Source organism: Mycteria americana, chromosome 4, assembly GCF_035582795.1.
Source record: "Mycteria americana isolate JAX WOST 10 ecotype Jacksonville Zoo and Gardens chromosome 4, USCA_MyAme_1.0, whole genome shotgun sequence".
Classification (NCBI taxonomy): domain Eukaryota; kingdom Metazoa; phylum Chordata; class Aves; order Ciconiiformes; family Ciconiidae; genus Mycteria; species Mycteria americana.
The window spans coordinates 37303220-37315947 of NC_134368.1; the positions used below are offsets into that span (position 1 = coordinate 37303220).

Sequence of the window (12728 nt, forward strand, 5' to 3'; positions counted from 1 at the left end):
CTTGATCTCTAAAACCAGTAATAAGCCTGAACTGTTTTCTTTATCAGTTGCCTACAAAAGCATTACACTCTTCATTGCTTTGATATAGCACATCTGAAAGCAAAGAGAGAAGCAGAAAATTCCAATGAAATGCAGAGTTTTGTTTTTACCTGGCATTGGCTCCTTTAAGGTCACAGAAGTGCGAGAGTACAGCTTTCACTACATCATTGCAGACAACTTTAACTACATCAATGTGACTCAGCCTCTGTCGCAGCTGCTTGGCAATCTCCCAGAAGTCTTCAGATAGCAGCTGGTACAGCTGCCCTTCATCTCTGCTGAGTTGCCCATACCAGGATAGGATGTAATCTCTATAGCTGTAGTCAAACACTGAAAGGAGAAACAAAACAATAAATAGCAAAAACTGCAAAAGGGGAAGGCACACCAAGATAGGAAAAACATAATCCTCCACCCTCCTCCTCAAGTCAGGTAATAGGTTTCAAATCTTCTTCTTTGGGTTTTAAATTCTTGCCAAAGCATCCTGGGATGGTTAATTTTCTTCCTAGTAGCTGGTATAGTGCTGTGTTTTGGATTTAGTATGAGAATAGTGTTGATAACACACTGATGTTTCAGTTATTGCTAAGTAGTGCTTACACTGGTCAAGGACTTTTCAGCTTCCCATGCTCTGCCAGGTGCACAAGAAGCTGGGAGGGGGCACAGCCAGGACAGCTGACCCAAACTGGCCAAAGGGCTATTCCATACCATATGATGTCATGCTCAGTATAGAAACTGGGGGGAGTTGGTCAGGGGATAGTGATTGCTGCTTGCGGACTGGCTGGGTGTTGGTTGGCGGGCGGTAAGCAGTTGTATCACTTGTTTGTTGTTGTTGGGGGTTTTTTTTTTTTCTTTGTTTTGTTCCTCTCTCTCTCTCATTTTCCTTTTCGTTACAATTTATTATTGTATTTTTCTTTTTTTTTTCCCCCAATTATTAAGCTGTTCTTATCTCAACCCACGAGTTTTCTTAATTTTGCTCTTCTGATTCTCTCCCTCATCTCATGGGGGGGGGAGGGTGAGTGAGCGGCTATGTGGTGCTTAGTTTCCAACTGAAGCTAAACCAGGACACAAAGAAAGTAAGGTTAACAAAGTTACAGAAATCTGCACCGAACAGGTTACTGGAGGTCACTTTGCAAAGCAAAGCCTGTAAGTGGATTTGCTCAGACAGTCAGGTTACTAGCCACACACAAAACTTCAAACTAATACCTGTCTCTCAACAGTGGATTTGGTTATATGAACTATCATATAATCTGACGGTGTCTAGGCTGTTGCAGACTGAAACCAGCCTTCTTTATATAGGAATTCAACAGTCCCCACTCCAAAGTCACAGTTAAAAGGAGAGGTGGTAAGATTTTTGGATTTCAAAAGACATATACAATACTGAACAACACTGCAGAAAGTAAATTATAGGATCAGAAGAGCTAGAGATAAGAGAGAACAAGTAGATTAGCGAGACAGCATGAATGATGAGTATTCCAAACTACATGTACAAGCAATAACCAAGATTACCATAATTGCAAGTCCCATGGCAACACCATCTTCTACCATTCTGACCTTTCTTTTCGACAACATTTGTGTGCCACCAGTTTTACTGGTGTTTCACTATAGCAGATGTCCCTGGAGGTCTAGGAGGGAGCAAGAGGTGTTCAGGGAGCACGCATGAGCCATGTTTAACAGTTAAAACAAGATGGGGAAAAAAACTGGGGTGGAAGAAGGAGTCAGTTTACATCTACCAGGTGGATAACTGAACAAAAAGGGGGAAAATAAGTCATGTGCCTGATAATCTGAGCAGCTTCTTTACCAGACATCTTGATTTCAGACTTTTTATATAAAAAGTACATCTCATTTGTCAGTGTAAGCCTGTGGTGCAAAGTAATCATGTGACTCCGCTACTTCTTACTTTCCACTTTGATGGAAGTTCTTAGTAAAATATAAAAAGCTCCCTGGCACTGTGACAGTGACATAGTAATAGCAGAACAAGTTACGTTGAATACTTTTGCCTGCCTGAAACACTAGCAGACCTCATCCTACGTCACCTTGTTAAAAACATTTCAAAAGTAAAGGCTAAAATTGATAGAAGTTTCTAGTCAAATGCTTCATAAATCAACTTCCTCAGGTTTATAAAGAAAGAAACTGAGTCACTTCACTGAGTATGCTGAAATATAAAGTTAAAAGCCTTTTACTAAGTCATTTCAAGGCTTTTAAATTAATTATTCAGAAAAACATTTCAATCAGTCAATCCATAAATAAATAGAAGTTTTGAGTCTTTTCTCTGATCCAGGAGAGAAAAAAAAAAATATGCAGACCCATACTGCAGGATGGGAACTTCCAATGTTGAAACACATCCAATTTCATTACTTTTCTAAAACAGAAGAAATCATATTACATTGAAAACTGCCACTCACAAATACTACAAAGTGATAATAACAGCTATAAAAGGTAGCGGTCTTCTGATAAGCAAGCTGAAGAATAATCCCTTGATACGCTGAAGAGCAATTGGGAACAGCATTTTAAAAACTGAAGTTTATTACTTATCTCAAGTCTCCCATGACAGCAGATATTTTAAGCATCTATTTTTCCACAGCTGTCCTCATGTCCTTCTGCAACCACCTTTTTTGTATACCTTGATTACTCTCGTCTGTTGCAATACCTGCAATGCTGTGGAAAGCCAATCACAGCATGGATTCTTCCTTTTCATGTGCTCTGTAAGAGACCCGTAATTTCTCAAGCGCATTCAAAACACACTGTATTGTGGTATTTGTTATCATCATAACTGGCAGATGACGACTGACTTCTTCAGATTTTCTTACAGACACCCTCTCTACCCTAAAATGAACGCAAGGGTACAAAGTAGCATATTTCTTCAGCACCTTTTGCTTAAGAAGCCAAGTCATGGTATAGAGTGGTGGCTCCTACAGATATCTATTGGACAGAACTCTACAAAACAAGAGCACAAGAGTAAAAAACTTGTATCTCTAACCCTTAGACTATATTATCTTTCAAAACACATATCTATTCCCACTAATCCTTAATGTATAACTGTATTTTTAGGCAACTCTTCTCCAAAATGAGCTTAGTTCCTCGTTCACTCCTTAATCGCCATCACATCCAATAGTAAGTATCTCTGCTCTAGTAAAGCACAACATTCAAACATATAACAATGCTTAATAGTAAATTATTATGACAGCACAACTCTTGCAACTTTACTATGCTCCCAGTTGAAATACTTGAAGCAAGATCTATTACAGTGGGAAGACTCCTGCTCAGACATAGCAAGGTGATGGTACAGTTCTTCATCTAGGTGTATCAACATTAAAGAACCATGAAATCTAGTGGTAATATCAAACTAAAGACAGAAGATCACCAATCATCACCAAAAATTAAGCCACGCGAGTATCAAATACTTCATTTGTGTTTCTCTCTGCCAGTTACACACTTTCAACACCTTAAATTGACTACCCCACTTTAAAACATATTTTCCTGCACCTACCTTTCATAACTCTCTTCCTTTACATCCTTTCTATAGTTCCCTTGTCACCTCTGAGCCCCGTTGCCCTTCCTGCATCACAACAGTTTAACCATGCTGTTCTCTAAAATTCAGGGTACTTTAGAGCCCAGAATGTATGCCCAAATGAGTAATGAGACACCTTTTAGGACCTGTTTAAAAAAAAAAAAAAAATAAAAAGGACACCAGACACAGACACTAACAGCAGTCTGTGCTGGGGTAAGACACTGCCTCATCCGTATGCGTCATCCTGACCATGATGCGCTGTTGCTGCTTTGGTTTCATGCCTATTGATGCAGCTGGTGCCTCTTTCAGCATGCTAAAGAAATACAGAAAACAAATGTATGAATTTTATAAAGCACAGCTTGCCTCCTTCAGAGAAGAAATCCGCTCATGCATCTACTCTTATTATTTTTACACTGCACGTTTTCTAAAACATTGAAAACAACTGGTCAGAAGACAAGGAAGGAATAAAAAGAAGAGCAGAACACACTTTCAGGACAATACCTTACTACCACTAACTCAGCCACTACAAACATGAAACAAATTTCTTCTGATCGAATCAGATACAGTAAAAGCAATGAGGCTGGTGCAAAACTGTAGAAACCGCTACTGGGTTTTCTAAATTAGTTCAGAAGATCCAAGTCCCCAGCTGCTATAATCTGATTAAAAGTCATTCCCACGTGAACGTGAAGTTGAGCCTCTTCAATTACTCTTTTCAAAGACTGTAAACTAAAAGAGTGTTGGGAGCAGAGAGCCAGAAGCTTCTGTGGAGGTTAGTGAGGACACCCCCCTAGACCCTTCCTTCATTCCCAACCCCACACAGGTCTACAGTAACTGCTATCCCTTCTTCTTCCACATTCATTCATTCAGAGGTTCAGTGGCACCACAAGAGCCGGTGGGTCAGACTGGCTTCAAATCTGCAATTTGCAGAGCTTCACATTAGACAGTTTTTACGCTGCTAAGATTCATTACCCAACTTTATGAAAAACAACATAGAAATCTGAATAACAAGGACTAAATGCCTACCCATTTTCTCAAAGCACCATTAAAAAACAGACCTGAAATATTCTCCCCATGCAAATGCATACACAGACTTCCAAGTTTCAAACAAGAAGTAAATATCCTTTCCCGAAAGCACTGGAGAGAGAGCCTGGAACCATTACATTTAAGTTACGGTCAAATCCAAAACTCTCCTGTGATCATACGAACAACAGAAGAGAAGGTATAGTTACAAGTCTGACTTGAGTTATTCTACAGCAGCAAGCATCACAATCTGTAAAATAGAAATGCAACATTAATATGAATTGTGCTAAGATCCTCCATCAGGAAACCTCCAAATAGCCAAGAAGCGTTATAATGCTGTGCTACACAACACTAGATGTAACATGCATGATATGGTTATGATAAGCTATACTTGAAGAAAAATACTTTCAATAAATATTTAATGAAAAAGATGACAGACTATACCACCATTAAGTACCTGGCAAAGAACGGTTCTATAGAGGTAAACGTTAAATGCTTAGTTATTTGTTACAGCTACTACTTTTTCCCCCCTGCCAAAAGCCAATGGGGGGGGGGGGGAGCAGCCTTATCTTCATCATCAAAAATCAAACTAAAGTATTAAAGACCTTATATTTAACTCCCTAAAAATTACTAATAAATACTCTGAATATGCAACTCTATAATTTCCAAGACATGAATTTTTAAATTGAAAGAGATAAAGCCCATTATTCACTTACTGTATTTTAGAGTTTATTATGCTTTAGCTATACAATACAAATTAAGATGATGAGGGTTTATATTTAACATTATCTATCTTTATTGAAGTTTCTCATTCCCACTAAATCTTTATTTAGAACATGGTGTTAAAGGCTGGCAAAATGCTGTGTAAATGCCCACACTTCAGTGACTGGGAACCTGCCCCAGTCACTAGCAATAGTGATTTATAGACTGCAGTTCTCTTGTTAAAGTTCATGCTTGGAATACACTAGCATTTCTTGGTTTCCTTGCATTTTACAACATTATTCAAACTCTATGAAACTGATGTGTTTCTTTAATAGACTAGATGTTATCATTGTGCATAGATGGATAGCCCCTGTGCGAAATGGATCATACCCTTACAGTCTCCCATTCCACACTGGTTTATTTTTATTAACATTTTCTTGACATTTGCTTCTCTAATAATTATTATGAATGTGCAGAAAAAACATGGAAATTTCCAAATAGATAAACAATAGAGAAAAAAATGTGTTAGAAATCTAGGAAAAGCATTCAAAAAATAATTCAGACAAATTTCTGTTCAAACAGTTTTGCCCATGTACCCTTTGCCAACGGTTCTTAGCTCCAAGTGTTTGAATCCCAGTAGCAGAGAGAACATGAATTCAAATTAAGCCTTGCTCATATTTTGGACCCAAACAACTCATTTTTTGAGAGCTGTGAAAAAAAAAAATACAGCTTTTCAAATAGAGTGGCAGAAGCTACTGCAAATTTTTTTTCTAAATGTCAATGTGTGGATCTTAAGCTGGGAAATGAGATAGATTGGGAAAAAACTCCTTCTGTAAAGGCAAGTCCCACCTTACACCCCTAACAGAGTTCTTCTAAGGGGTCAACAAGAACACAGACAGGCAAGATGTGATCCACAGGTACAATCTAATTAAATTCCCAAAATATTTCCAACAAGGTCACCTCAACACAGGGTTGAAGGAAGATAAGCCACTATGAAAGAAGAGATGGCTCTCTGGCATGAAGTATTTTAAGAGCTAAGAAACATAGGATATGAATAAACATTCAATTTTCACAGCAGAAGAATTTCACCAGTGGAGTTCTACTGGGATTTGTGCTACGGCCTGTGCTGTTTTACTTACTCATAAATGATCCAGTAAAGCAGGTAAGTAATATAGAGACCAATTTTCCTGGCACTACTAAAGCAGTAGAGACAAAGACTGACTGTGAAGAATAACAAAAAGACCACAGGATATGGGGTAATAAAAAAGGAAGATGAAATTCAGTTCCTGGGAGACTGGCTACACACACGGCGGATAAATCTACTGACAGCTACAGCCCTCAGCCCAAACAGTATGCTGAGCAACAGCAGCACACATCTGACTGAGCCCAGTCTCTCTTAAGAGATACGTTCCTAAACTACCATATGATATGGGCTGAAAACATGAAGTTACCAGATAAGCAACAGGAAGTGTTAAAAGGTTAAAAGTATTTGTAAAAGTGGGTCATCTTTTCTTTGCATAATATAAATGAAGGGCAAACAAGAATCAAATCAATCTATCAAGAAAAAGCATGAAAAATACTGAAAAAACCATATTTCAGTGTTAGTCACTCAAGTACTACCGGCCAAAAAAGGTACTTGGGGGTTTACAACTAAAAGGCCTTCTCTTTCTGCCATATTCAACAAGGAAAATCTTTTTATAACGTTACACTTGTTCTGATTTTGAGCACTTAGATTTCATAAAACACACCACACAGTAGCAGAGCTAATTCACAGCTTTCCCTCACCTTGTATCTACAGCTTGTGCAAGCATGCTATAATTCAGAATAAAGCAGCACTCTGAAGCACCATCCTTTTATACTTCTCTGTTGCCAATGGGAATAGGAAAGAAGTTTAGAACTGAGCTGTAAACCAACGTAAACAGAAGTTCCTTCTTGGTGGCGCTTAGTGACCAGTACTGTAGAAAGACAATTCCCAACAACTCTGTTACACTGCCTTTGGCAAGACAAGAAGCTATCCAAGACACAAGCAACTATTATCAGCCAAAGACCATCACAGGAATACTATTTAAGCACCATAATGTTTTTAAGTTTACTGAAATAAGACTGATGGTTGAAATGGAAACATGCATGACTCCTTCAGTTAAAACTAAGGATGATCACTGATACCTAGCCTTCCAACTACATTAACAGGCTATGATGAGAACATCAGGAAAAATGCAGTAAAGCACGTGACAGCTTGTCAAGCGAGACACAGCACAGAACCTCAGGGAACGGTGCAGTAATGGAGAGCCACTCTAAACCCAGAGAGAAAAGTCCACACAGACTGGCTGTATCAGCAGCAAAAGCATGGCATGACTGAGTAACAGTCAACAGGCAATTCTTGAGGGGTGCAAGATAGTTAGCAACTAACAGTAAACCCTAGGCAAACTTAATCACACGGATGATGAAAAACAGATGAAGTCAGAATTAACCAAAGGGCTGTCTCTTCATAACCAGCAATAGCATTTCTGAAATTAGCTGATGCCAGCTCCTCCAAAAATGTTATCCTTGCATCTCTAAGGTAACGTAAAGAGAAGTAAAATCTGATTAAAAAAAACACTGCAAAACCCCATTGACTGTGATAATCTGACAACACCTACTCAAAACCTCAAGTGGCAGTAGGAGTCTGAACTGGTCCCCAAGATTAAAATCTCAGAACTGAAAGCCTCCTAATAACTAAATGAATGAGACTTTTCAAAGCATTTTGTTGAACAGCGTGTTAGATCTAAACAGCAAGAAGTTGGCAAAAATTCCCGGGATTTACAAATACTTTAATCCTCATCAGTGTAAGATTGATTAGCATTAGAGTATGGCACTAATGAAACAGAAATACAGACAGTATTTTTTATATCATTAGTAATAAAGTTTTATTTAACCATGAACTTGTAAAAAAGCTTTCGTAGTATCAAGACAACTACAAATTTCGGAACTGTCACAGGGCAAGGTATGTGTCCTGTCTATTTTCAGACAGACCGATCATTTTACTCTAATAAAAAAGTAAAATGTTTCTTTTTGGGATTCATTCAGTATCTCCAACTTAAGTTGACTTGAACACCTTCCAAAACCAAAAAGCCTGCTTAAGTCTACATGTGGTAGAGTGAAAAGGACAGTCTCATCCTTGTCAAACTGCATAACAGAGAAGAAGTTGGCTTCATTAGTCACTTAGGCCTGGAAGAAATACAACCAAATCTGACAAGTTTGCTTTCCAAAATTCAGAGTGAGAATGGAGCGTAAAAGCTACTCTGAAAAGAAACAGCAGAAAGGCAGCTAAGCTGCCACAACAGAAGGTCTTCAACTCTAAAAAATGAGTCAATATTGTTAACTTTCTTTCAGCCTTACTGAGTAAGGATGGACTCATGTATCCAACTGAATGATATCTGCAGGATAAATACCTTAGGTGAAGGCAGCTCCCATATTTTTTACAGACACGAGTTACTCCTATGCGCAAGTAACAGGACGGAAGTGTAACACAACTGTCTTTCCCCCAGTATTCCACAATACCTGTTGTCTGTCTCCAGATAACCCCACTATCTCTGACTGTGCTGATTATGTCAAGGCTTCATTTCAAACTCCAATGCAGGTTATCCAAAATGTAAAGTACACATGTGAGAATACAGCAAATAACTTGTTAGTGCTTGTTTCATACATGTAATGTTTAGACTCCGCTATTCTTTTCATGTCATCAGGAATCCTGTAATCTGAAACATTCCAGAGGAAAATGGTGCCTAAAACCAAATTATGATATGTTACAATAGCTCACCTTCACAGAAACATAGTAGATAAAGTGTTCTAATTTTACATTTTAGCTACATATCCTGCTAACAGCTATTCATAAAAATAACTTTAAAGATATTACACATCCCAAGAAGTTTTCATAACACAACCAACCTGTTTAAAGCAATGATAATTTTAAAATATACTCTCCAGATGTGAAAAAAGATAACGAGATAAAACAGTGCTGCAAAGAAATCTTAAAGAAAATACATTCAAAATCAGATAAAATATTTACAAAAGACTGAAATAGCATCATAATTTATAAATATATTTTAAAAGCTACAGTACACAACTCTTCATATGTTTTCTTCTTTTAACATGCAAGCTAGGTTTTTTTCCCCCAAAATCGTCTTTAAGTTCCAACCTAGCATAAACTTTTAAGTAACAAATAAAAAAATTTTTGCTTCAAACTCTGATACTATCCCAAGTTCTACAATATTTTGTATTACTAGGAGTCAGTTGAAAAAATGTGTGCAGAAGTAGTAGTTATTCTTTAAAGAATTGTAAACAAGGTATTTTAAATCCATATTATCATAGTTCACATTTTACAATCTAAAGCCCAGTGACTGTACTGGTGACCCACAGATTTCATAGACTGTATCAGCCAGAAATACTAATGTTGATTTTAGATTTAGTTGTCACAGCAAGAATTGCACTAAATGGGAAGACTGTTTGCAAGAGTCTACAGGATTTATCAGTTCAGGAAAACCCGATGTTGTGGTTTAACCCGGCAGGCAGCTAAACACCACACAGCTGTTCACTCACTCCCCTGCAGTGGGATGGGGGAGAGAATCGCGGGGGGGGGAAGTAAAATTCGTGGGTTGAGATAAAGACGGTTTAATAGGACAGAAAAGGAAGTGAAAATAATAAGAATAATAGAACATACAAAACAAGTGATGCACAATGCAATTGCTCACCACCCATCGACCGATGCCCAGCCAGTCCCCGAGCAGCCACCCCTCGGCCAACTCCCTCCAGTTTCTATACTGAGCATGACGACATATGGTATGGAATAGCCCTTTGGCCAGTTTGGGTCACCTGTCCTGGCTGTGCCCCCTCCCAGCTTCTCGCTGGCAGGTCATCGGAAGCCAAGAAGTCCTTGAGTTAGTGTAAGCATTATTTAGCAACAACTAAAACATCAGTGTGTTATCACATTATTCTCATGCTAAATCCAAAACACAGCACTATACCAGCTACTAGGAAGAAAGTTAACTCTATCCCAGCTGAAACCAGGACATCCAATCAAGAATCTTTGAAATGTTACCCTTTTGTTTTGTGCACAAGTACTAAGGACTCTATTTTAATATATGTAAAAAACAGACACTAAAATGACAAGATACTGGTTAAATTGCAAAAACAACACCACATTACTTACTACAGTGGATCTCTTGGGAAGACCAAGACCTTGCACTTTTATTTTGTATCACAGAATAAACCAGGGTCATACTCTAAGATCCTGGAATATTGTACAGTCATGGTTTGCTAAGAGGACAAGAGATATTCAGAGTCGAATGTGCCTTTGTCCAAGTTAAGTCTCACCTTCTTTCAGTGCTTTATCCATGTTGTGAGAAATGACCACTCTCCTTGACTGGACTGAATCATGGGAGCTTCCAGACCAATTACTCTGAAATTCAAAGAGAACGTTCATCATAAGAGGAAGAAATAAACCAAAAATGACAGAAAAAATAAAACTGGAATTCAAGGTGATAGTACTACATAATTTGTTTTTTATACAAATATTGTCACCCCATATGATTAAAACAGATGAGTGTCAATTGTCTGCGAGGTTATTATACATCGTTCATTAACCACACATTAATACCCATTGTTGCATATGGTACGCTGTACAACTTGCCAATTATCTTAAGGTTTCGTTTTTTTGGTAGAAGGGAGCTGTATCCAATTTGCAATTCAATGCATTGAGAACAGGACATGCATTTAATAAAACAACTGGAACTCTTCTATTCAGTATTTTCACAGCTTTTAAGATTTCCAAGAGATAGGTCAATAGCAAATAGAACATTTTTACAGCCTACTGTCAGACAGACTTCATTCAGCCCCATAAACCACTTTTTAAAATAAAAGCGAAGCCCTTAGATCTCCTCCAGTAATTTTGGTTCACATTCTTTTGGGCTTCTTCCTTCAAAGACACTTCTGGCTGCTGCATTTTAACCTGCTGTACTATACAAACATTTGTCTGTTTTGGAGTATTAGCCCTTATAATGTCCAAACAGGTGAGCAGACAGAGAAACATTTTTCAGGGTGTAGACAAAAAGCAGTGATCCATGCTGTCCTTATATAGAAAGGAGTGCAATTCAAATCAGAAATAGGAATTGTCCCCACTGCCACTCAGCTTACTTCGCTCCCCTTGATGGGAGCTCAGACTCTTCTCAGTGAGGAGACAGCACTTCAGAAATGTCCCAATCCCTCCAACATTCACCAAATAGAGAATAAGAAAGCAGTATAAACTTTAATGGGGGTTTAAGTAAAAACATTCTTTAATGCTTTTAAAGGTACTATGCCATTATTTCAGCCAATTTGCAGGCTAATAGTGTATTTTGGTGTAACACATTTTCCTTCTAGTGCACATACATGCATGTAGAATCTAGTATAAAGCATGTCTAATGGGACATAGATGGAGTCTAAGCATTACCCCAACAGCAAAAATAAAGCTGTTCAGACTCTCTCACACCTAACACACAGCATTTCTACAGATACTTTCCAGGCCTTGAGTGCCCTCCTTCCACCCACAGATAATTTGTTCCAGCTTCTGGGTGAGTGCAGCAACACTCCCTAGACTTCTACCAGTCGCTACTCTCAGACCACGGCTGTGGTCTTCCAGCCATTTTCTTCCTCTCTTGACAACACTACCAATGGCAAGAGCAGCAAGATTTCAGCATGTTTGCCTCCATTTGCAGCACCTCTTACTATCAAAACTATAGTTAAGGAGGGGTAAGAACAGAGTATTATCTGATTAGTGAGCCACCACAGATTTTCATGGGCCCCTTTTACCTGAACGTGATGCTGGTAAAAGCTTAAGCCATAAACGGCTGAAGAAAGTATTTCTGCTGTCTGGAAGAACACCTAACAACAGTATTTGTAAGGCTCCAGTACATCACCTCTGACTGCTAATGTTGTCGTGCTTCCTCCACGCAAAGCTGTGTTAATGCTAGTCACACAATTACTTCAGGATTTTTCTGCTTTATTTGCAGCAGGAAATCAGATGATTCACAACCACTCCAATTTAAAAAGAGAAGAGACAGACTCACAGAGACATTAAACATCCCAAATACATTTGGGGAGGGGGAAGGGATTCAGAAAGCTCTATTAAGCAAAATCACTCACGTCTTTCTGTGAAGAAAGAGCTCCTAAACACAAGGCCACAATCCTGACTGAAGCTCTGTGCTCAACATACCCCATCTTCCTTAACACTCATGCTAGCTTGGGTATCCTACAAGTCTAAGCCTTGCGCTAAACAGTCATAACTGCATAGAGGTCGGTAACCTCAAGCCCCTAATTTAGGCATCAACAGTTCTCATTTGTACCTAGTTTGCAGGAAGTGTTTTTTATGGCCGAAAGCATCAGTAAGCGCTCTCGTGAAGCGCTAGACAAATTACTCCTTTCAAAAATAGTTTAAACACAAACTGAGATA

At 38.5% G+C, this 12728-nt stretch overlaps 1 protein-coding gene across 1 annotated transcript in view; it reads right to left on the bottom strand.

Annotated features, from left to right (window-relative positions):
- Positions 1-12728, bottom strand: part of SNX25 (sorting nexin 25) — a 91599-nt gene that overhangs the window by 65906 nt on the left and 12965 nt on the right. Inside the window, exons 2-3 of the mRNA XM_075500220.1 lie at positions 10616-10700; positions 150-366 (exon numbers count right to left, since the gene is read on the bottom strand). Of these exons, the coding sequence (XP_075356335.1) occupies positions 150-366; positions 10616-10700 (302 nt within the window). The remainder of the gene's footprint in view (positions 1-149; positions 367-10615; positions 10701-12728) is intronic.